We start from the raw sequence: 24,367 nt of genomic DNA, 5'->3' as shown, positions 1-24,367 counted from the left end.
TGCTTCTCAGACTTTCCACCAGGGAAGGGGTTTCCTCTGAGACCGCTTTGTCACAACATTTCTGACAAAGGTTTTTTATATGAGCCAGAGAGCGTTTTCTTGCATATGGCACATCTTATTTTAATGGACTGTTCCCTTTTAGAGGTTTCTCTCCCCTAGGAGAAATAAAACGTCAGGAATAGTTTCATTTAAGAATTTTTCTCTCTTTTTTTTTTGGAACCGCCACCAAAAGAAAACGGGTGCAAGCTTAACATAACCTAATAGTGCGTTAAAAAAAAAAAAAACCTCATACATAGAACAGGGAGGAGGCTTACCGGCCTAGAGGTGTCTGTGGGCTTACTGGGGGAGTCGCCTTCGGCTTGTATCATCTTGGTAGTCCTGGTGAGAGGAGCGCTTGGTAGCTGCACAAGGACACCGGCAGCCCGCACTTCCTCCTCCTTAGTGCTGCGGAGCTCCGTCCCCTTCCTATGCGCCGCAGGGCCCCTTCTGATGATGTAATAACCCGCGTCACAGAGGAGTGTGCAGCAGCTATAGGATTATGGGAGCGTTCCCAGGCCCAGGAACGCTCCCCCATGCCACACAGAGATGCCTGTTCCACAGGAACGCGGGGATACAGCCCGGGGTGACCAGCCCAAGCTGGGATTATACCTAAGGGAAGAAGGGACCACACTGCCGTGTCACGCGATCCTTTCCCCTGCGACGGCCCTCCGGCAGCGCCAGGATAACAAACCTGAAGGCCGCGCGAATACTAGCTGGTGCACGAGTTCCCGACCTTCTGAGGGACAGGAAAACTGGCAAGGTAAGAGGCCCTTTATTGGCTGGTCTCAAAAACTATTTCCTGTCCCTCAAGGCGGCAGGATAACCCTCCACGTAGTGCCTTTGTGGAGAAAGTTTCTGCTCCGTACAGTATTGGAACAAAGTATTATGTGAATCGACTTCGCAATTTATCCGAAGTCGATTCGCTCATCCCTAATCACAATCTGTATGGACTGTGGCAATTTCTCATCATCCAGCCCCATATTTGTTCTCACAGCTTTAAACCAGAACATTAGTATTCTCCGCAGGGAAAAACGGCTTCCCCGGTGGCTCATCTCGAGGAATCCTCAGCCAAATACAATTCTCCCTCCTCCTCCAAAACCTGACAACACCTCACAGTAACTGGAGAGGGAACATGACCGAACTAAAGAGGTAACTAGGACGACTTCTAAGCAGCCCACCGAGACTCAAAAACTTCATTTCTGACCAGCAACTTAAATGGGTTCTGCAGTTCTTTTTAACTGATGATCTATCCTCTGGACAGATCATCAGAATCTGATCGCAGGGGTCCGACAACGGGGACACCCGCCGATCCGCTGTTTGAGAAGGCAGCAGTGCTACAGGATCGGCGGGAATCTCGGGTGTTGGACGCCCACCGATCAGATGCTGATGATCTATCCAGAGGATAGATCATCAGTTAAGACGAACTACAGGACCCCTTTCATACTTCCCATCAGGGAAAGGGTTTCCTCCTTCATTAACTTAATACAATTATGATATAAAGATTAAGATGACAGCTTTTTCTTGCACACTACACAGACCCTCTCCTTAGCTCTAGAGCAGAAATTACCAACCTGCCACCCCTTCAGCTGTTGCAAAACTACAACTCCCAGCATGCTTAGAGACCTGCACAAACCATAATCTCTATCAATCATCCATGCAGAAAAAAAAAATGCTGGGTACCTCACCCTTGTACTGGAGTGTACTGCTGAACTGATTGCACCATGGTAGTACAAGCTCATGGAACCAGCCACGTAACAAGCACACAGCGTTCAACCTCAGTTGCATGGTTTGATGCAAGGAACTGGCTGGGCTTTTCTCCCACTTATGGCCTTCATCAATGACCGCTTCTTTTGCTCTGCTCATGGACTGGAAGTGCCGTCATACTCTGGTGAGAATACACAGGAGAGGTCCATGCCACGGATGGGCATTCAGAAACAGCCCACAGACATGCAAGAACCCCCCCCCCCCCCCCGACTAGGAAGGAGACTGAAGTAGTTAAAGAGAACCTGTCACCGGGATTTTGTGTATAGAGCTGGGGACATGGGCTGCTAGATGGCCGCTAGCACATCTGCAATACCCAGTCCCCATAGCTCTGTGTGCTTTTATTGTGTTAAAAAACTGTTTTGATCGATATGCAAATGAACCCGATATGAGTCCTGTTTCCGGAGACGAGTCCAGCGGAAAGGAGCCCAGCACCGCCCCCCGTCCTCCGAATCTCCTCCTTGCTGGCTGACGTCACAGAGCTGGAGCGCCGAAATCTCGCGATGCGCGAGCTAGCGCATGTGCAGTGTCGGCACCATATTCATTCCCTGTGCTGGCATCAACACAGGGAACGAACCACGCATGCGCTAACTCGCGCATCGCGAGATTTCGGCGCTCCAGCTCTGTGATGTCAGCCAGCAAGGAGGAGATTCGGAGGACGCGGGGCGGTGCTGGGCTCCTTTCCGCTGGACTCATCTCCGGAAACAGGACTCATATCAGGTTCATTTGCATATCGATCAAAACAGTTTTTTAACACAATAAAAGCACACAGAGCTATGGGGACTGGGTATTGCGGATGTGCTAGCGGCCATCTAGCAGCCCATGTCCCCAGCTCTATGCACAAAATCCTGGTGACAGGTTCCCTTTAAGAGGAGAAACAGGTTCCAGGCTTTAGCGGCAGCTCTTGGTGGAGACTTACAATACTCAGGGTAACCGTCGTTAAACTTTACTAGAGGCCATAGAGTACCATTCCGCTGATCCCAATTCCTCCTGTCTCCTAAGGAGAGGAAACAAAACTGGTGATAGAGAGGATGTTCCATCCTTTAAACAATTCTGGTTTGCGTTGTCTAGAGGAGGAAACTGTCTCTTCATGGGTGCTGTCATAAGGCAAAGGGGAAAATATATACCTGGTACATATGTGGCCAATAGCAAGGGGGTTGCCGCCTAATTGTTTATACTGTAGAGGACATTGTGGAAGAAGGAGGCCACACCACCCACAGTCAGCGGCCACACTGAAGCGCTCTCTGATAGTAGGCCGGGCTACACGCACGGGGACCTCCACGCTGGTTTGTCCTGGGTATTCTGAGCTTTTGGATTACAATTATTATTCTCAATTCCACGCAGCAATTTTCATTGATATTTCTATAGATTTTTTTCTCATGCAGTTGGAGAAGATTTAAATAAAATAAAAAAATATAGGTTTTATTAACAATACAAAGTTCAGGCTTCGCAAAAACCTCCACGTTTCATTGCCAGGACATATGGCTAGAGTAAAACAAGTAAAATAGACTTCAGTGGCCGCAGCTGATATTGACCCAGTATCTGGACACACAGGATCCATACAGATGAGCAAATAACTTACATTATACTTCAACCTGCATTACTCCCCAGGCTGCCGGGGCTACGTTTTCTACCCAGGGCAGGGCGGTCTGTTCAGTCTCCCTAAACTGATTCATCTTATATACAACAGTGGTTACATGGTGTAAGTATATGGAGATCCTATAGACACATCTGTATGATGCCTGTGTGGGGTGGGGGGCGGCTCACTGCACAGATTCAACCAAATACATTATTAAAAAATGATAATAAAAATAATCCTAAAATAAGACAACGCTCCTGCCATCGCCGACCTCACACTGAGGAGGGTAAAGAGTCACAATGAGAGGTGGAACACAAGGAGGATGCCAGGCCCCCCACTAGCCTCATGTACCAGGGGGTTGGTGGAGACTATAGGAATGTACACGAGGCAGGCGATTAAGAGGTTTCATAGAATCCATGAGGTGAAGGCTTCTCAGTGAGAAGTGAAGGGTCCTGGGGGGGTCTTCAGCTTGCTACTATGCTCAGGATGTTGGCCTGTGGAGAGGGAGAACTGTCAGTATTGGATCTTCACCCTCACACAACAGACGTAAAACTCCTATCATTGCTTATATCTCATTAGAGCTGTAACCATACACAAAACATGGAGTCTTACCTTTAAAAATGAGGCGACTAATTTGGCAGACATCCCTTCCATAGAGGCCAGGTCCTCCACCTGAAAAAGAAATAATTATGTAGTTGTCCCTTCTTGCTGTTACGAAGACAAGCTGAGACTAATAGCTGACCACCAGGTGGCGGATTAACAGCGGAGGCCGGCTCTGCGCCGTTTCGGTAGTTCCCACTGCAATGCATGAGAGCTATGTAAACAGCGAAGCAAGCCATAGTGAGTGTGAGTCAGGGTAAGCGTATAACTTTACTGTGACACGCTGTTTGTGGCTCCCCTGTTATCCAGCCACCTGGTGTTAGGCTCTTAAGCCAATCTGACCATCGGATCGGTGAAATGGGACAACCCCTTTTAACCTTGGCCTGCACAATAAGTCTGTCTTCCATATCATTTAGAAACACTCAATGTCAGTTTACAGCAGGTGGTCCCGGTCTTTAAACCTGTGCCAATGAATATTTACAGGGCTGTTTTAAAGGGGTTATCCAGGAATTTGATATTCATAGCCTATCCTCAGGCCATGGTGCTGGGAGTCAAACCCAGATTGATTTGATAATCAATGACGTATCCTGAGGCCATCAATATTAAATTCCTTTAAAAGGGGCCCGTCACAGGTAATACACTTAACCCCGCGCTGCTCCTGGTCCCTGCACCGCCGCTTCTTCCTGCACACCGATGAAAACAGCCAATGGCATGTGTCGCGGATGAGCCTTCCTAGCGTCACCTGCAATGCTATGGAGGCTCGTCCCAGCCGGCCATTGGCTGCTCCCCCCGACACCAGATGTTTACCGAAATGGGATAACCCCTTTAAGCTTGCTGCTGCAGTGATCAGGCATGAGGTTGTCAGGTGCCCAGCATTCAAGGGACAGAGAGAAGACCCTAAAGCCCAGTTACAGTTGACCAGTATAGTATAAAAAGTGATAGATTATGAAGTCCCACAAAGAAAATACCCTCCTCCGCAGCCAGTGTCATACGGTTAGCCCTAAGTCAATTACCCTAAAATGGACAATGACAAAGTTCCAAAATCCCTCAGACCTGAACCAGATGACATCCACCGCGCCATTCATTCAGGATTCCCTTGTGCCATACAATACCACATACACAACCTTTCACTTACGTTTTTGAATGGGCCGTTGAACTCCCTCCAACCCACAATGAGCTTGGCCTTCTTGTCCCCAATCTTCTGCAAGGACTTGAGCTCTTTTATCGAGCCTTTATTCAGCAGATTCAGAATCTTCTCTCGGCCATTCTGGAGCAGATCTGTCCGCACATTCAACTCCCAGCCAGGCATGTTCTCGCGGCCTGCGTGGGTTTTCTGTGGAATTTACATAAAGATAATAAAAAACATCCAAATACAACCCAAGCAAAACTCTGGGAAAGCTGGGTGATGGTTCCTGTGAGCGTTGTGCAGACATGATAGCAGCTATTCGATTTTTTTGTGCATAGGAGTTTCTCACCCGCGTTCTCTTCTCAGCTACTATGATTCCTTCTTCTTTCGTGTTTTGATTGAGACCTGGAGACAACCAGAGACAAGACTTAAGCTGCAGTAAGCACAAAATCTAAAAATCTGACACCCACTACAGTTGTCAGATGGAGAAACCCAGAGCACCCACAACACCAGTAACTAACAGAGGAGCTTCTGACCCCTACCCAGGCCTGTGCCAGAGAGCTGTCCCTCAGCTGTGAAGACTCCAAGTTTCTCACCCTGCAGTGGCAGGACACGGAGCACTTTCTTGGTTTTGGCAGTGGATGTGGCGCGAGTCCTCAGAGGCTCCCGGAAAATGCTCTCGCTCACGCTGGAATCGGACAACTCGAAGTGCGAGTTGTTTGATTTCTCAAAAAGAGCCTCAGCTGCCAGAGATTTGTCCTCCAGCTCCTTCTGCTTCACCTTCAACCTCTGAGGAATGGAAAAGGGGTAGAATTAAAAGAGAGAGAAATACATCATTTAATCCCACCGGAAAATCCAGTTTTATCTCCTTTATATCCCGTTAGAACCATAAATACGTCTGTGGCCTCATCGATTATGGTGGGTGATCAGCAGGATAGGTGTGAGCAAGAGCACAACACAGTATCTGACACAGGAACGGCTGAGGCTCTGACATGTCTCCCAGCAGCAAATCTAATTCCACAGAATGTAAACCATTAACAATGGGAATATTTTAGTACTTTGCCCACAAGATGCTTCCTGGACGGGCACCCTGCTGCACACGCAGTGAACCGATGTGCACTGTCCGCAGCTTCATTTGCACAATGTGCATGTAGCCAATGTCTCCAGTCTCATCTCAGATAATGTATTACTTCTTTTACTACCCAGCACTCTAACGGCTGGTTTTGACATGGACAGCTAAACCACTGCTGTGTAACAAACTGGTGGATTAGTGGCCCCAAAACGTTCACTTTTTAAAAAAAAACATTATTTACAGAAGACTGGGCAAACTGCTGCAGATTACACAGCACGGTGGCTCAGTGGTTAATGGCGGCTCAGTGGTTAGCACTGGTGCCTTGCAGCGCTTGGATCCTAGGTTTGAGTCTGAACAAGGATGACATCTGTATTTGTTCCCCCAGTGTCTGTGTGCGTTTTTCCTCCAGATACTCAGATTTCTTCCCAAACATACCGATAGGGAACTGAAGTGATGACAGTGTGTGTAAAGCGCTGCCGAATAGGTTGTTGCTATATAACCAAGAGAAATAAAGAAAATTCTATGTTGTGGCCCTGCCTCACCTCAATCTCTAACTGACTCTCCTCCAACTTCTTCAGAAGCACCATACGCTCTCGTTTGGGTGTGTTCAGTAGCTGCATCTCCATTTTTCCCTTTTCCGTTAGGATTTTATCCAATTTGAGCAGCCTTTCCACTACGGCTGGGTCTAATGAGGAAAGCCGGAGGTTCTTCCTGTAAGAAAGCAGAATATTGCTCAGTAAGGGGCACACCCCGGCTAACTATACCCACAGACCAAGGCGCATACTTCTTTGTGTCTTTGGACATATTAGAAGACTCTTCTGTGGAATCAGTCTTGTTTTGAGATGGGGCAGAGTTCTCCAAATCATCCCGAGGTCTCTTCATGGTAGGCTGGACTGAGGAGGGGAAAAGAGAAGACATGAGATTACATTTCTCAGTGGATCTCCTGCCAACTTTAGGTCTACAAGACCGACCCATTCCCTGGAGATGACCTCCTACCTGGTGCCTGTGTGGTTTCCTGGCCGAATGGTCTGTTGATGACCTGCTTAGACTTGGCAGCGAAGTTAAGGGCAGTGAGAGTGTCAAAGTAATAATTCTGTTCTGGAGCGATATTTGTGATCATAACGCTGTGGGCAGAGCCACCGAGTGAATCCTAGGACGACCAGGAAAAAGCATTAGACACGCGACAGCATTGCCATCCCAAAGCCAGAGCCACGAAAATCGAGCAACTCTGTATTCTGTGTGGAAAGTGCGAAACTCTGGTTGGAGGAGGCACTGGAGATATGCCACACCGACTAACCCTACCCTGGCTGCAGGTGAAACGTAGGAGAGAGAGGACATCAATAGGGGTATGCTACTGGCTCCTCCAGAACCGTGTTATCTAGAAAGGAGTCAGCAAATCCTCACTGACATTTAGTTTGGTGAATTTAAACTAGCAGGTTGGAAAGTAAAGCCTGCTCCACACTCACCTGCAGGAGACGGGTCAGCTTGCTGTCTCGGTAAGGGATTCTGGGGAGCCCTTGATTTAGAGCGTCCACCACCTTGCTGAGAGTAAACAGGGACGAGTTGATGGCGCCGCTCTCCTTCAAGCGGATACCTTGGTTTCCAGTACGGCGGTTGTCTTCTGAACCTGCCAAGTCTATCAGATACATCTTTCCGGTCAGCTGCCTGAAAGGAGGAACCTGCTGATTTTTCTGCACCTGAAGAGACAAGTAGAACGTTTTATAACCCGATATCCATGTAGGTTTATGTTCAGCACAGTCTAGAACTTCACAATCCACAAAGAATGGTAATGTGGCAAGCAATAGAAGTGCCAGCGTGGCCGCTCATGTCAGGGACTCCGTTACAACCTTCAGGAAACATCAGGAGCAGTTAGGTCTATGTTGTATGTTTGTGGGTGTCCAAGGTGTTTGATGGTTGGAAGTCTGATATACTCCAGGTTCCTGTGCGGTTTACTTACCACTGTAATCCACCCGGGCAGAAACAACCATCTACAGATGTACAGCGCTACCTACTGCTAACGCTGGGAAGCACGTTAACCTCTGCTATCATCTCGCCACATAATAAATCAAACACTAAAATTCTGCATTCTCATAAGTGCCATTCATCCCCTCTGGGAATTATTACGGTAAATTTCCGGCAGTCTTCCAAGCTAATGCGCCATAATACCATTAACAGACAGAACAAAAAATTGCGCTCACCCTCAATGCAGCGCAGACAGGGGAGCTTTTATTACAGTGCAAGTCAGATCTCCTGCACAATCTGAATGAGGAAAAGCCTTGAAATATCAATCTGGGGACAGACGGGTGAAAAGAAGAGTAAACATGGCTGCTCTGCGCAAAAAGGTGGTGGTGGTGTGGGTTTTGGTTTTTTTCCACCACAGAGTAATATGGGGACAGTGTGAAGTCAGACTGGGGCGGCCATATTGATTCTGAAATTCTATTCATCTAGATACTGGCTTAGACCTCAACTACCTTCCAGGGTTGAATTCTTGAACAGCATGGACGAGATCCTCTGCCTGGAAAAAGGAGTATATATTAAAAGGCAATGCCTGGCCAAGGTCACAAAAATCTGGGACAAGTGGGTATCTTATAGGATTAATGAGGTACAGATTGACTTATAACTGCCTTGGCTGTGTTGGGAGGAGTGACTTTGGCAATAACTATGATGGGTGACCTGGGATTGAGGAGTGGAGGCTCCATTCACACGGCCGCAATTAAATGGATGTGTGCTGTCCGCATCTCCGAAGCATGCCTACAATCTTCCCGGTCCGCGGCTCCAGAAAAAAAAAAAAATATAGAACAGGTCGTATTCTTGTCTGCAATTGCGGACAATAGACATTTCTATGGGGGTGCCGGCTGGGTCTATTGCGGATCTGCAATACACTACGGACGTTTGAATGGACCCTTATCATGGAAGGTGCAGAGGACAAGATCACATCTAGGGTGTCTGCTTTATCTTCTTCAGCGCCCTGATACTCAATATTTATACTAGTGTTACAGTACTCTGGTCTCATCGCTGGGTGGGGGAGTTGTTGTATGTTGGGATACATCTGAAAGGGTATATTTTTGTTTAGTCAGTTTTTACTGTCGTACTGTGGATGTCAATTATGGTAAAAATCTTGACAATTTTCCGAGTACCAGATTTGACTGTACATGCATATGCCTTTTCTGTACTTTGAAAACTTGTTTAATAAAAAAATATAAAAAAAAAAGAAAGAAAAGAAATTCTATTCCTCTGCTTAAGGTCTCATGCAGCCCGTGCCCGTATTGCAGCCCACAAACAGCGGCTTCGCAATACACAGGCACCGGCCAATTCAAGCAAATGGGTTTGTAAGATATGGAGAGGCCCACTGAAGCACTATGGAGCGCTTCTGTGGGATCTCAGTCTGTGCTTCTACACCACCAAAAAATAGAACATGACTGAATCTTGTGGATCGCGGACCCATTCAAGTGAATGTATCTGCAAGCGGTGGGCACGCGGCCAGTGCCTGTGCATTGCAGACCGGCATGAGCCCCAAGATGCAGAACTACTACAGAAGACGGAAGGTGGAGACACTAGTTATCTGACAATACAGGGAACAGCAAACTCTATCCCTCCCCCCCCCCCCCCCCCCCTCTCACCTTGATGAGCAGCACAGCGTGGCTACGGCTGGAGCGGTCGTTCAGTTTGGTGCAGGCCACTGTGCGGTTCTGGCTTGCAGGAATGAAATGTTCATCGAAGTCTGAGAAGGTGTTGATGGTCTTCTGAGTTACCCCCGGGATGAGGATATTGTGGTCTTTGTCTTCTCGGATTGGAAGGTCCTTGTTCTTGGGCTCCAGAAGATCCATCACCTGAGAAGACAGATGTTAGACAAATCTCGCCGATATGGATAATCTCTGGCAGGGCAGCACGCAGGGACCCACCTTCTCCTGATAGATCTCCACATAGGACATGGTGATGGAGTAGCTCCAGTTCTCCTCCTCAGGTTTATCTTTTGTCCCCCGAGTCATCTGCAGCAGGTCTCTCACAGCTCGTGGTATGACACCCGGTTGGTTTGGGTTCCCCAGCATTGTGTGGGTCTTACCTGGAAAAGATGACTTGTTATACCGAGTCCAGGACTTCAATAAAGTGGACCTCCAGGACACTACATACCCGCTCCTGTCGGTCCATAGGCAAACACACTGGCATTCTGCCCAACTAATAAGTGAGGAAGAAGTGGATACACAGAGCCGGTGTAGATCTCACGCTGGGTGGCATTGTCCCCATAAAAGGCATCAAACCTGAGGAGCACAGAAAGGGTCAAATCCCCAAAACTTCATATAAGATCATGAATTTCATTTCCGTCACCCAGCAGGTTCTAAATTACCAACATAACATTTCCTCACACACTGCCCCGGGTGCTGGTGACTGAACTTACTGGTACTGCATGGTTTCCAGCTGGTTTCTCCAGTTTACAATCTCCAGTGACTGCGAGTCCAGGCCCCGGACACAGACCTTATCTTCCCCCTTCTCCATGTACGGCCGGAGGCGCACCGCTACTCGCACCCGGGAAGGTGAGGGCTTCTTATTCACAGTCACATTCACCCCGTGGCTATCCATGATGCTTACTCTCTTCGCCATGTTCAAACCAGAAGCTGCAAAATGGATTAGTGACAAATACATCAGATAAAACCGCCAGGATGTCCCTTAACCTGTCACAACAGAAAACCGCACAAAGAGCTCTAGAGACTTGTAGGAATAAGAACCCCGAGACGTGGCCTAATCGTGTCACTTATAGCACTGGCGGCATTGGAGGAAGACCATCGGGCCCTTCAGATACCAGGGACCAGGTGTGAATGCTGACAGCCATGTCTGCTATATTTATAAGTGCTCACCTGTAGAAGTACGTAGTCGCTGATCACCGATCCTCTGTCACAGGGGGTCCCCGGGACCAATAAAGTCACCTGAAAAACAGCAACCAGAGTGAGGAGTGAGACAAGGTGATGGCTGTAGATCACGGCAATGACAGGATCACAAAGGACCCCAGAACGGCACCCCCACGGATGAGCCTCACAGGCCATTGTACAAGTCACTGCTCATTTCATGGCATCCACAACACAATACAGCGAGCGCAGGAGGAGAGGACCGGCAGCCATGTCACCAGCACAATCCTCACCGAGCATCTTATACTGACTGGTGCCATCCAACGACTCCTGTCAATCACCACCGAGCTGTGGACCTCTTTCATAGTGGTTATATCCGCGATAAGAAGAACTGTCATAGGTGCAAAAAGAACAGAACCCAAACAGTCAGGAAAGTAAAAATAATAAAATTATACAACCTACCAGTAATTGCCGTTTCACGAAACCTCCATGAAGTCACCACCAGACCATGAGCTGATCCTCCTGAAGGTAGCGCTGCGGCCTTCCCACAGGCCCAGTGACATCTCGACTACTACCACCGTCCCGGGCACAGCCCAGCCATGTTCACTTCAATGGGACTGAACCCTGCCCAGGCCAGTGCTGGTAGTCGTGAGGTCACTGGGCCTGCGGGAAACAGAGAATGCTGCGGCGCTGATGCCTTCTCAAACAGCTGATTGACGGGGGTCCCGGGTGTCAGAGCCCCACCGATCACATCAGTTATAAAAAATCAAAAGCTACCGAACCCCTTTAAAAGGGCCCCCCTCCATCTTCTCAGTGTCCTCTGGACCCGACAGTCTCAAACTCATAGCAAATATCCATTCGCTGTAGAGACTATTAGACCTCCTCCAGGACTGAGCAGCTGCCAAGCCCGGAGGTCCGCAGCTCCTGAGCACCGCGTCTGTCACTACTTCAGCAGGAAAAGAACCGGCAGTTTGGAAAATAATTCTATCATCCCTAATAGTAAAAAAAAAAGTCTCCAACTAAAAAAATGCTCGAATTTCATTAACCCCCATCTTTCTGAAGTGATCGCAACCAAACAAAACAAAAAAATATATAGTTTTTAAGGGTTAGAAATTGTACCCTGATTTGATCAATCCTGATGAAACTAAATTGAGATCCCACGTTTAACAGATGTTCTAACTCTGGGTCTCAGTCTCTCTTTTCTTTTCAAATCTTTATTATACAAAAAACAAGTCAGAATTCTACCAGGAGAGAGATTCCTTCCAGATGTTACGATAAAGTCTACGACGCCACCTTCCTAGCGGCCACCACGGTTGTCAATGGCTATCTGACAGCTTTTTATCTTAAAGGGGTTCTCTGGGCTAAACGTAAATTGGGGCATAATACTGGCCTGTGGTGGGAAGAATGTTGGTCTGGTACCTTCCTTCCACAGCGCAGCCCGTTCTAAGATCCACCACCCGGTCACGTGACTGCTCCTGTCGGGCTTTCTGGTCTTCCGGCGAGTCTCGGTCTTCTCTTGCTTTGAGCAGGAGATGGATCGTCATGAATGACATCACCGCCTCCTGCTCAAGAAAGCGCCGGCCGTCATCACAACACAAGCACACTATGCTGAATGCTAGTGCGCATACGCAGGATTGCTGGCCGCTCTCTGCAGTGTACAGGCTTCTATGTGAAGCCTGTACTGACTCCTGCACAGCGCGATGCAAGCGCTGTGCAGGAGTGACAGCTGCAAATACAGTGAAGGAGTTTAAGCATGCATGGGATAGGCATAAGGCCATCCTTCATATAAGATAGGGCCAGGGGCTATCCATAGTATTTAGTATATTGGGCAGACTAGATGGGCCAAATGGTTCTTATCTGCCGACACATTCTATGTTTCTATATCCACAGAGGCTGATGGCTATGGCACTGACTGGCACATTGGGGGCACTGTGGATGGCAATGGGAGCACTGTTTATGGCACATGGATGTCACCGTTACGGCAGCTCAGTACGAGTGATAGGGATCATGCAAACTATTGTGATCGGCCCAGGAATCCATGTCTCAGTCCATGCATCAGCCACAATTTCCAGGCCGACCTCAGCTTCCCCGACCAGATAAGAGACTGGCGGTATCATACATTACTGTCATATCGTCAGGAGAGTGCGGTCGGCCTGGGAGATGTGGTGACACACGGACTGTGTTTCCCAGGCTGATCATGGTCTTATCTCACGTGCATCACACATGATGGCCCAAGATAAACCCTTCAGCAGTCAGGACCAAAAAAGATAGGATTAGGCCTCATTCCCAGGACTGTATCTGCTCTGCTCTCTCCAAGTAGCAGATCTGCTAAATAAGGATACTGCCTGTGTGACACGTGCATTTTTTTCCAGAGCCATTGAGTTCTATGGGTTTTAGAGCTGCAGAATAAGACATGTTCTATCTTTTGCTGTACTGATATATGGATGTGGAAAACACACTGATGATGTCCATGTGTTTTCCGCATCCGTATGTCAGTTAAAAAACAAAAAACAAAAACTATTCTGGTCCTCACAATGCAGACTTAAAATCCATAGAACTCAATGGGACTGTGAAAAATACAGGTCGCACATGGACAGTATTCTTATTTGACCGCAAAATGGATACGGTAGTGTGCATAAGGATTTAGATACACAGCTCAGCAGGCTGTATCACACAGGATAGGATTAGATACACATATGAGGGCAGAGCCTGCGGACGGTCAGTGATGGGATTTAGACACTGGGTGAGAAGTAGATTCCCGTCTGGCTGTAGTAACATGGACACAGGAGTTACAGATGGAGGAGCTGCTGCAGACAGAGCAGAGTGGGGGGCGTGGCCAGCCTGCGACTCATCACTGTGCAGTGCAGCCAGGCTTCTGTATCAATAAAGTTATGTATTCAACAAAACAAGAGGAGCAGAAAGTAAACAGGTCTGCCAGGATAATGTGATGTCTTCCAGGGGGGAAGGAAAGGTCAGACATGAAAAACATGTATTGTGCATAAGTATGGATGGCGAGCGGTGTTAGGGCTCTTTCACACTTGCGTTGTTCTGTTCCGGCATAGAGTTCCGTCGTCGGGGCTCTATGCCGGAAGAATCCTGATCAGGATTATCCCCATGCATTCCGAATGGAGAGAAATCCGTTCAGGATGTCTTCAGTTCAGGACCGGAACTTTTTTGGCCTGAGAAAATACCGCAGCATGAACACTTGGCGCAAGGCCGGATCCGGAATTAATGCCCATTGAAAGGCATTAATCCGGATCCGGCCTTAAGCTAAACGTTGTTTCGGCACATTACCGGATCCGACGTTCAGCCTTTTCTGAATAGCGTCCTGGCAGCCATGGTAACCAAAGTCCTGGCAGCCATGGTAAAGTGTAGTGGGGAGCAGTATACTTACAGTCCGCTCGGCTCCCGGGGCGCTTCAGAGTGACGTCAGGGCGCCCCACGGGCATGGATGACGTGATCGCATGGATCACGTCATCCATGCGCATGGGGCGCTCTGACGTCGATCTGGAGCGCCCCGGGAGCCGCACGGACGGTAAGTATACTGCTCCCCACTACTACTATGGCAACCAGGACTTTAATAGCGTCCTGGCTGCCATAGTAACACTGAACGCATTTTGAAGACTGATCCGTCTTCAAATGCTTTCAGTTCACTTGCGTTTTTCCGGATCTGGCGTGTAATTTCGGCAAATGGAGTACACGACAGATCCGGACAACGCAAGTGTGAAAGAGGCCTAAGGAGCACAGAATTTTTTTTATTTTTTAGATTTTGGGCTGGACAACCCTCTAAGTATCATCCTTCCAGGATCCAGATACCGGACTAGAGTCCATGGGCTTTTTATTGTCATTGAGGCCAGAAGGATACCAGTTTGGGGTTATTAAAATAATTTTCACCTTCTCTTCCCAAATTTTCCTCAGTACTTTTGGAATCAAGAGAAGAGAAGGAAAGGCACTGAGCTTGTCCCATGGGTCCAGAGAGAAAGATCTGGGAAGTTTCGCACAGTTTTGACTAGGGAGGAGCGAAGTCTTCGAATGAAACATTCAAAGTCAATTTGCATAAGAGACTTTGTTTCCATACTGTACGGAGCTCCCCCTCCGCACAGTATTAGAATGTGTTGACTCTGATGAGCCAAAGTTATTTCACGAAGCCTCGCATAACTTCAGAAATTGATTTATACTGTAAAAAAATATTTCCCGAACCAGAGTTCATTTTTTTACGCTATTATGCAAAGTCTCGAGGCTTTTGCGAAGTAATAACCTCAGCTCATCGGAGCCAATACTGTACGGAGCAGTACTGAAACTGTTTTACGCAAAATCGACTTCGAATGTTTCATCCGAAGTTGATTCGTTCATCCCTTGTTTTGACTATAAACAGAAATTGGTCTGGAGAACACGTGGGCAGAGCCATGAAGAGGCCCTCACATCAGTCCTACTCTCAGGATTAAGGTGTGGGGTAGCCGGACCCCTCTACTCTATTTCAGGCACAGGAGACCTTTTTTCAACAGGACAACACCAGGCCGCATGTTGCTGTAAGCAGCCTTCGTGGTCTATGCTACCATGGCATCTCTGGACTTGTCTTCCATCGAGCACATCTAGGACTTCATTAATAAAAAGATAAAAAAAAGAAAAAAGAAACGCAAAAGTGGATCTTGATGATTTGCGTGCCCAAGTGCATTCAGAGTGGAAGAACATTCCTCACACAACCATTAATAACCTCATTGATAGAAGTGCCTGGATTTTTACACGTGGCGCTCACTGAATACTAAATAAATCTATATTTTGAAAATTTCTTTCCAATTTTTATCATTAACAAGTCCATGGATGCTGAGATTTCCATAATTCTATAACGTTTCCTTCTTGGCGTTGAGATTTCAATGTTGAGGAGTGAACGTCTCATGGTTCCGGGTTTCTCCATTTACACTTTAACCATTAAGTAAAAGGTCCCTCATCCTGGGAGTGGACGGACGATATGCAGAGGAAGAAGCTGAAGTAGAGGTCCTTCTCTGGCCTGGAAGTGGACGGACGATATGCAGAGGAAGAAGCTGAAGTAGAGGTCCTTCTCTGGCCTGGAAGTGGACGGACGATATGCAGAGGAAGAAGCTGAAGAAGTAAAGGTCCCTCGTCCTTCTCTGGCCTGGGAGTGGACGGACGATATGCAGAGGAAGAAGCTGAAGAAGTAGAGGTCCCTCGCCCTTCTCTGACCTGGGAGTGGATGGACGATATGCAGAGGAAGAAGCTGAAGAAGTAGAGGTCCTTCTCTGACCTGGGAGTGGACGGACAATATGCAGAGGAAGAAGCAGAGGTCCCTTGTCCTTCTCTGGCCTGGGAGTGGACGGACGATATACAGAGGAAGAAGCTGAAGTAGAGGTCCCTCGTCCTGCTCCGCAGCCTGGGAGTGGACGGACGACATGCAGAGGAAGAAGATTCTGCTATAGCCAAGTCTCCTGCTGACCAGCACCTCTCCGTACATTTTACAGGACGGAACACTAATATATATATATATATATATATATATATATATATATATATATATATATATATATATATATATATATATATATAATGTGTTTTTTGTACTGATTTATAAGCTGCCTCCTTATCACTAACACCAGAGAACGGCTGCTGCTTCATTAGGCCTTGCGCACACAACCGGATCCGTATTGCGGTCTGTGTTGTATCTGCATCTTTTTGTGCTGACTTCAGTGGGTCCGCATTTTGCAGACAAGTACAGGACATGTTTTATCTCTTTGCAAAGCAAACAAATGGATGCAGCAGGTCTTTTCTGCAAAATACAGACATTTAAAAGGGGTTGTCCAGGAATTGATAATGATGACCTATCCCGTTGGCAGGGGTCAGAGCCCCAGCACCGAGCAGCTGTTATAAGGAGCTCTGGTGAGCACAGCGCCATACGTTGTACAGTGGCAGTGCTCAGTATTGCAGTTCAACATTACTTCAATGGGGCTGAGCAGCAACTAGGCCATGTGAGCGATGTACGTTGCGGCGCTCACAGAGCACCAGCCTCTTCTAACAGCTGATTGGGGGGTTCGGGTGTCAAACCCTCACCTATCTGATATTGGTGACCTATCCAGAGAATAGTAATAAATAGTAGGTAGAAGCAGCACCATGGATTCATACCCTTAGGTCTCTTCAACCATTTGGCCTGAATATAGAATTGAATGTCACGTCCATTGACTAGGATGAGAAACTAGTTTGTCTTCTAGGTATTGGGACATCTTGTTTTTATAATATTATGTGTAAAATAATCCTTGAGGATCTATCCCCTACTCATGGGGCAATCAGATATTCATAGACACGATATGACTGTGAATATGTGGTTTTATTGTATACATCCATAATATAGGACATAGATGCATATTTGTGTTGAATTATGTATCTTCTCCCCATTACAATCGGTGTTGGGGTATGTGATGTATTGTGTTATCCCTTGCAGATTATATGGTCATGCTTGGGATGCGATTATCGTATTGTAATTGATCGGAATTGTCTCATGTGATTATCTTTATGGATGCAAGTTGATTTTCCTTGCCTATAGTGACAGGAAGGTTTCCTGCAGATGCGTCCCAGTTACCATGGCACTGACGTTGCGCTGTATTGACACCAGACGTGAAGGTCCACGTGATGTGCTCATCTGACGCACAAGGGCGCGTTCGGATGACGTCTGTGGACAGGACACACGATTATGGGCGTCACGAGTATTTGGAGATGGCCGATTGGCCCCAGGAACGAGAGCCGTCAGTTGCCATGGAAACGATTGAAACACCCGGTTGAGCAAGTGTAGCTGTGCGCGGCTGCGCACTTCACATGGGACAACGCCGACATGAAGCTCTGTGTGCTTTTAGTGTGTAAAAAAAACGATTTGATACATATGCAAATTAACCTGAGGTGAGTCCTGTATGTGAGATGAGTCAGGGACAGGACACATCTCAGGTTAATTTGCATATGTATCAAATCGTTTTTTTACACACTAAAAGCACACAGAGCTACGGGGACTGGGTATTGCGGATGTGCTAGCGGCCATCTAGCAACCCATGTCCTCAGCTCTGTACACAAAATCCCGGTGACAGGTTCCCTTTAACCCACGTGCCTGTTTTTTTCCCAGCCAATCAACAAGCAGGGCACCAAGAATGTCACCAGGGGCCTGCTTACAGAAAGGCATTTTAAAGGCCTCCCTTGGTGACGTCACCTGCCCGAGCCAAGACGGTGGGGCAGCCAGTTCCAGACTGTAGGGACTCCGAGAAAGGTCCAGTCATCACTGCTCTTCCCCCTCCATTGCCGGTCCGGAGGTTATGGGATTCGGATGATAGCGGCGGGCACAAATCCAAACAAGACGCTCGTGCCTGAGGTAGGCGCCAACTGCCGCCATGTTGATACTCCTCTGGAGGGGCCCCCTTTATGCTCCCTGTCCATGCCTGGTGGGAGGAGGATCATCTCATGGTCTGGTGCCTTCATGGAGGGTGAAGGGCAATATGGTGGATTCATGGGATGTGCCAGTGACTCCAGCAGTAAATCTGTACATCACCCACCGGAGGCAGAGCATGCTAGGAACTGTAGTTCTGCAACTCCTAGAGAGCCTCAGCCTGGAGACTACTCTGCAGCGTTGGGTGTCACTGGCTCCTCCAAGGAGGGCGTTATGGTGGCTTCTTCAGACCGTTGTGGGCAGAGCTGGGGACGATAAAAGGCACCAGCATGGCCGCCTCCAGCGACAGCAGCTCGCCGGCTACCCCCACAACTAATGGCCACCCAGGTCACACCGCTGTCGGAGCTGGTGACAGGCAGATTGGTCAGGGGGACGGCAGGCGATATTCTTGCCCGTATTGGACGCCACGACACATCAGACCGGCTGAGTCACGTCATTACTGTGTACAGGTCACGCTCCATGTGGTAGACGCCATGACCGGTACGGTGGCCTGCACAGATGTGGTCAGTGACCCTCCACCAACACCCATCTTTCCTAGAGTCCTGAAGGGCTCAGCCTGACAGACAAGTGTGAGGGCGGCCATGCTGGTTATAACCCAGCTCTCCCAGACACAGATAATGACACGTGACCTAATAGCCCCCCGGAGGAGGATATGTTATTATGGGGGGCTGCTCTGTGTCTACCCCGGAGCAGGACTCCTCATTATTGCCTCAGGTCCCCCGCCACAGTATACACCTACCTATCCGCAGGCCTGGCTCTCAGTCTCGGGCCGCTGCTCGCTCTCCTCCGGTCGCAGGCCTCGGTTACCTCAGGGAACCATCGGTTACTCGCTCTCTATTTCGTATTTGGCGGCCGCTTTCATCAACAGCCAATGGGAAGGTGCGAGAGCGGCACGTGACGCCCAAACCCAGCGACCGGCGAGAGGCTTGAAACGCAAACCAACCCTCATTGGCCCGTTCAAACTGAGACGTTCTAGTAGCGGTCACGTGACCGGTGCCAAGCGCAGCGTCCATGTTTACTGCGGGCACTGGTTATAAATACCTGTCAGGGTCCTGACACACGCAGATCCTCTCCCGTGTTGATCTTTTCTATTAGAAGCCACGAAATGCGCGTATAATGTCACCCAGGAGAGCAGCTGCTTTAGTACACTGCTCCCCGCCAAAATAAAGACAGCAGCAGGACAATCGCACAGCGCCACCGTGTGGAGACTCCGGAGCGTGGCAGGCGGAAGGAGAAGACCGGATGTGACGTTCTGTGGTCCTGGCGGGGTAAACAGACTCAGACAAGATGGCGGCCTCCTTCTAATTAGAGGTGGATATTTGTAAGAGGGGAGACCAGCGCGCGAATTAGGGTGAGTGCTGATAGGAGGGGGCGCTGACTACCCCCCGGGATAAGGGGCTGCCATTATCTGCCCTCCTCCCACTCGGGACTGATACTGGTTATTACAGGGGGGATCCATATGACAGCCCACTCAGGGGAGCGTTAGACAGCAGCTGTGGGGTCAACTAACCGGAACTTTCCCCCCTCCTCCGTGTTCAGATGCAGGAATCGTCGGAAGATGGCGAGGAGAAGGTGACGTCCAGGATGGAGTCGCTGGCGGTGAAGGAAGGAGAAGACGAGGAGGATGATGATGATGATGAGGAGGAGGAGGTGCGAGAGGCAGAGGAGAATCCGAAAGAGGACAGAGAGAAAGGAGACAACGACGACGATGATGATGATGATGAGGAGGGTGATGGAGATCGGCGGCAGGAGGAGGACGATGAGGATGACGAGGACTGGTGCATCCCGTGTAGTGATGACGACCTGGATGAGACGGACGGCTGGACACCGGCGCCCGAGGACATAAAGCGCCTGTACGAGCTCATCGCCAGCGAGAGGACGCTGCCCCTCCAGGTGGACATCCTGCTGCACCGACCGCCCACCCCCGAGCCGGACCCCCTGGACGAGGAGTCAGACCAGGAGCAGGAGGAAGAGGAGGAGGAGGAGGAGGAGGAAGACGACACGTGAGTGACCCGGGGGCAAAACCAATACAACTCCATCATCAATCCATTCCCAAAGTCTCTGCTTGCTGTCAGTAAACAGAAGCCAACGTTTTTTTGTGCAGAGAATCAAGTCCAGACATTCCGCTGTGAGCTAAATACTCATCCTGTTTGTTACAATGTATCAGTCTGGGCAGTATGTATCATGGGGTGGATACAATTGTAACAAACCCTCAGCCTTATGAACATCATTCACTTACAGCAAGCAGAAGTTTTGAAAAACGATGATGAACTGAAGCACAGGTTTTCATTCTACAGTAACGGAGCTTTATTTACAGGAGATTGGACGCCGGCCCTTTAAGGGGAAGCTTCTGTGCAGAATTTATTAGGGAATTGCTTGAGTAACAATCTCCCAGTCTGACCTCCTTATTGGGGCGCGTCCGTCCGCTGCCGCCTGTGACCGGACAGATTCATTGTGTGGGAGTTGTGATTCAAGCAGTTGTCTTATCCTGTAGCGGTGATGACATCACTGGTGTAGCCTGTAGTGACCAATCGGATTCCTCCTTTCGTCTGTCCTGATGTTTGTCCTCTTGCCCCCCCACAGGCCTGCTGTCCCCACAGAGTTTGATTTTGATGATGAACCTGTCACCCCGAAAAGCTCTTTAATTGACAGGCGACGAACGCCTGGTAAGTGATGGGAGGGGCTAAAATAGGGGCGGAGCTCTGCACATTCATCAGCAGAGGACAGGCTGCCTGCAGGTTCCCTGCTACATATATGTATTAAGCCGGGGGAGGTATTCTCTATCTACAACCGTTCCTGAATGGAGGTGAGCAGCAGTGTAAAGCATGGTGGAGGGAAGCTCTCTTCAGCTCTGAGATTGGTGATGGATTTCTCTCCACCTTAGACTTAAAGAGGTTCTCTGGGAATTAAAGGGGTTGTCCGAGTTATGAAAAAAAAATATAGCTAATGCTACTTTCACACTTGCGGCAGAGAGATCCGGCAAGCAGTTCCGTCGCCAGAACTGCCTGCCGGATCAGGCAAAACGTATGCCAACTGATGGCATTAGTAAGACTGATCAGGATCCTGATCAGTCGAATAAATGCATTGAAATGCCGGATCCATCTTTCCGGTGTCATCCGGCAAAACGGATCCGGCATTTATTTTTTTTCACCTTTTTTTTCAGTCTGCGCATGCACAGACTGGAAGGATGGATCCGGCACTAATACATTCCTATGGGAAAAAATGCCGGATCTGGCGTTCAGGCAAGTCTTCAGTTTTTTTGTCCAGAGATAAAACCGTAGCATGCTGCGGTATTATCTCTGTCCTGATCAGTCAAAACGACTGAACTGAAGACGTCCTGATGCATCCTGAACGGATCGCTCTCCATTCAGAATGCATGGGGATAAAACTGATCAGGATTCTTCCGGTATAGAGCCCCGACGACGGAACTCTATACCGGAAAAGGAAAACGCTAGTGTGAAAGTACCCTAAGCAAGTTTTAGGTAAAAAAACATATATCGTTTTCCTGGTTCTCTTCTGGCCCTGCAATAGCAAAAATCTCTGCCCCCCCCCCCCCCCCCCCCCCGCTCTGCTCAGGGAGTGAATACAAGTGCTGCCCTGAGTGACATGTCTGACTGCTGGGAGCCTCAGCAGCATGTTGTACGTGTAGGACTACAAGTCCCAGCTGTACAATGACACTGCTGATACACACAGGATCTTCCCCCTATCTGCAATGCTCTGCAGAACTTCTCTGTCAGCTCCTGTGCCCAGCATTTGTCTCCTCACTGCCTGCAGCTACACAGTAAAGCTTCCAGCCCTGAGTCTGTGCAGCTGAAGGGGTTAAAGGGAACCTGTCACCAGGATTTTGTGTATAGAGCTGAGGACCTGGGTTGCTAGATGGCCGCCAGCACATCCGCAATACCCAGTCCCCATAGCTCTGTGTGCTTTTATTGTGTAAAAAAAAAAAACAACGATTTGATACATATGCAAATTACCTGAGATGAGTCCTGTCCCCGACTCATCTCACATACAGGACTCATCTCAGGTTAATTTGCATATGTATCAAATCGTTTTTTTTACACAATAAAAGCACACAGAGCTATGGGGACTGGGTATTGCGGATGTGCTGGCGGCCATCTAGCAGCCCAGGTCCTCTGCTCTATACCGTGGTGACAGGTTCCCTTTTAAAGAGGACCTTTCACTACTCTACAAACTAAAAACTAACTATACCTGTGGGCAGAGCGGCGCCCAGGGGTCCCCCTGCACTTACTAGTAAGTCTGGGCGCCGCTCCGTTCGCCCGGTATAGGCTCCGGTGTCTGCGCTCCCTCTGACTGATTTCTTGTAGGAGGCGTGTCCCTTGCTGCACTGCTGGCCAATCGCAGCGCACAGCTCATAGCCTGGCTATGAGCAATAAGCAGCAGCCGGCAGTGCAGGGGGGCGTGGCCAGCAATGACCTCAGGTTTGTGCACTAACATGATGAGAGCAGGGAGAGAAGCTGACATCACAGGTCATGTGACCCGCAGTGAGCTCTGAGAAAGCAGCCACTGGAGATGCAGTGAGTGAATTGCAAAGCCCTTACATTTGATTAGTTAGAAACATACAAAGAAGAAAAAATAACTCGGACAAACCCTTTTAAGAAAATAAAAATGCCTAAATATATTCCCAAATACCTTTCATTAGTTATAATGGCTTGTTTTGTCTGGGGAGCGATCATCAGGGGAAAGAAAATGGCGCCGTCCTATTAGTGCGCACAAAACCCGTCCTAATCACACGGGAGGACACGGCCACCCCCTCTCTGTACCTCATGTCTCCTCATGGGCTCCATTCCCACAGAGATTCAGCTGAAGATCATATTAAGGCCCCATTCACACGACTGTGGTTTGGTTCCGCATCCGAGCCGCATTGTTTTGCTTCTTGGGTGCTGACCCATTCACTTCAATGGGGCCGCAAAAAATGCGGAGAGCACTCCGGGTGCTGTCCGCATTCGTTGCTCTGTTCCGTGGCCTCGTAAAAATGATAGATCATGTCCTATTCTAGTCACTTTGCGAACAAGAATAGGCATTTGTATGGTGGGCCGTCAGTTCCGTTCCGCAAATTGCGGAAGGCACATGAGCGGCATCCGTGTTTTTTCCCTTGTTTTGTTTCCCCTGATGATCGCTCCCCAGACAAAACGAGCCATTATAACTAATGAAAGGTATTTGGGAATTATTCATGGAGAACCCCTTTAAATAGATGTTTCAGCTGAACTGGAGTCAGTGAACATAGTTATGTCCTAATGGAGCAGAGTTGCAGTGTAAAGCATGGGAAGAGGGCAAAGCAGCAGCCTGAACCTGTGAGGAGATGTTTTTTGGGGGGGTCTATGGCGCCTGATGGATGCACATGTGGTGATGGGCGGCTCTGTGGATGCTTCTATGTGATGCCGCAGGTATCTTATATAGTTAACCCTTTCTCTTCTCATCAGGGAGCTCGGCTCGCAGTCAGAAGAGAGAGGCGCGTCTGGACAAGGTCCTCTCCGACATGAAGCGCCACAAGAAGATCGAGGAGCAGATCCTGAAGACCGGGCGCGATCTGTTCGACATGGACCCTGACTCTGTGCCTACCCCGAAACGCTCGTCCGCCATCTTCCCTCGACAGCGGAAGTACTGAGCATCGTCGGCCATATTGTTACTGCCGCCTCAAGCGGGGCTGTTCTTGTTGTGAATTTCGGATTTATACATAGTCACCTTATGGACACTTACCTGTATTGTTTACCCACGTTGCGGGCAGTGGCCACCGGAGGTTTCGCGTCCACGCACATTTCTGACCATGTGGACTGCCGGGGATACCTGAGACTTGTGGTGCCACAGACCGTCCTGCGCTGAGCCTTTCTTTTTGTGCTTCGCTTGTCCTGTGTAAATAAATTAACATTTTTTTTTCCTCTGTAAAATCTAA

General features: G+C 48.7%; 2 protein-coding genes across 5 annotated transcripts; one reads left to right on the top strand and one right to left on the bottom strand.

The window, feature by feature from the left end:
- Window positions 1–3,213: 3,213 nt before the first annotated feature.
- Window positions 3,214–19,662, bottom strand: LOC122945273 (kinesin-like protein KIF22). Of its 4 annotated transcripts, none has more exons than XM_044304302.1 (15): window positions 19,498–19,662; window positions 11,031–11,099; window positions 10,574–10,790; window positions 10,309–10,436; window positions 10,080–10,240; window positions 9,798–10,007; window positions 7,644–7,874; window positions 7,174–7,327; window positions 6,962–7,070; window positions 6,720–6,888; window positions 5,642–5,894; window positions 5,455–5,510; window positions 5,115–5,312; window positions 3,992–4,051; window positions 3,214–3,873 (listed from the first exon to the last, which is right to left on the bottom strand). In XM_044304302.1, the coding sequence occupies exons 3-15, from the start codon at window positions 10,774–10,776 to the stop codon at window positions 3,844–3,846; spliced, it is 1,962 nt and encodes a 653-aa protein (XP_044160237.1). In that variant the 5' UTR covers window positions 10,777–10,790; window positions 11,031–11,099; window positions 19,498–19,662; the 3' UTR covers window positions 3,214–3,843. The 4 variants fall into 4 exon arrangements, with proteins under 4 accessions (XP_044160237.1, XP_044160236.1, XP_044160238.1 ...); XM_044304301.1 differs by lacking the exon at window positions 19,498–19,662 and adding an exon at window positions 19,196–19,312; XM_044304303.1 differs by lacking the exon at window positions 19,498–19,662 and adding an exon at window positions 19,196–19,312 and having other exon boundaries at window positions 5,648–5,894.
- PAGR1 (PAXIP1 associated glutamate rich protein 1) lies at window positions 19,663–24,367 on the top strand. The gene is made up of 4 exons (XM_044304305.1): window positions 19,663–19,807; window positions 19,996–20,459; window positions 21,040–21,122; window positions 23,898–24,367. The coding sequence occupies exons 2-4, from the start codon at window positions 19,996–19,998 to the stop codon at window positions 24,080–24,082; spliced, it is 732 nt and encodes a 243-aa protein (XP_044160240.1). The 5' UTR covers window positions 19,663–19,807; the 3' UTR covers window positions 24,083–24,367.

This window comes from Bufo gargarizans, chromosome 8, assembly GCF_014858855.1.
Source record: "Bufo gargarizans isolate SCDJY-AF-19 chromosome 8, ASM1485885v1, whole genome shotgun sequence".
NCBI lineage: Eukaryota > Metazoa > Chordata > Amphibia > Anura > Bufonidae > Bufo > Bufo gargarizans.
The sequence above is the reverse complement of the archived record's forward strand: the minus strand, read 5'-3'. Positions and strand labels throughout refer to the sequence as shown.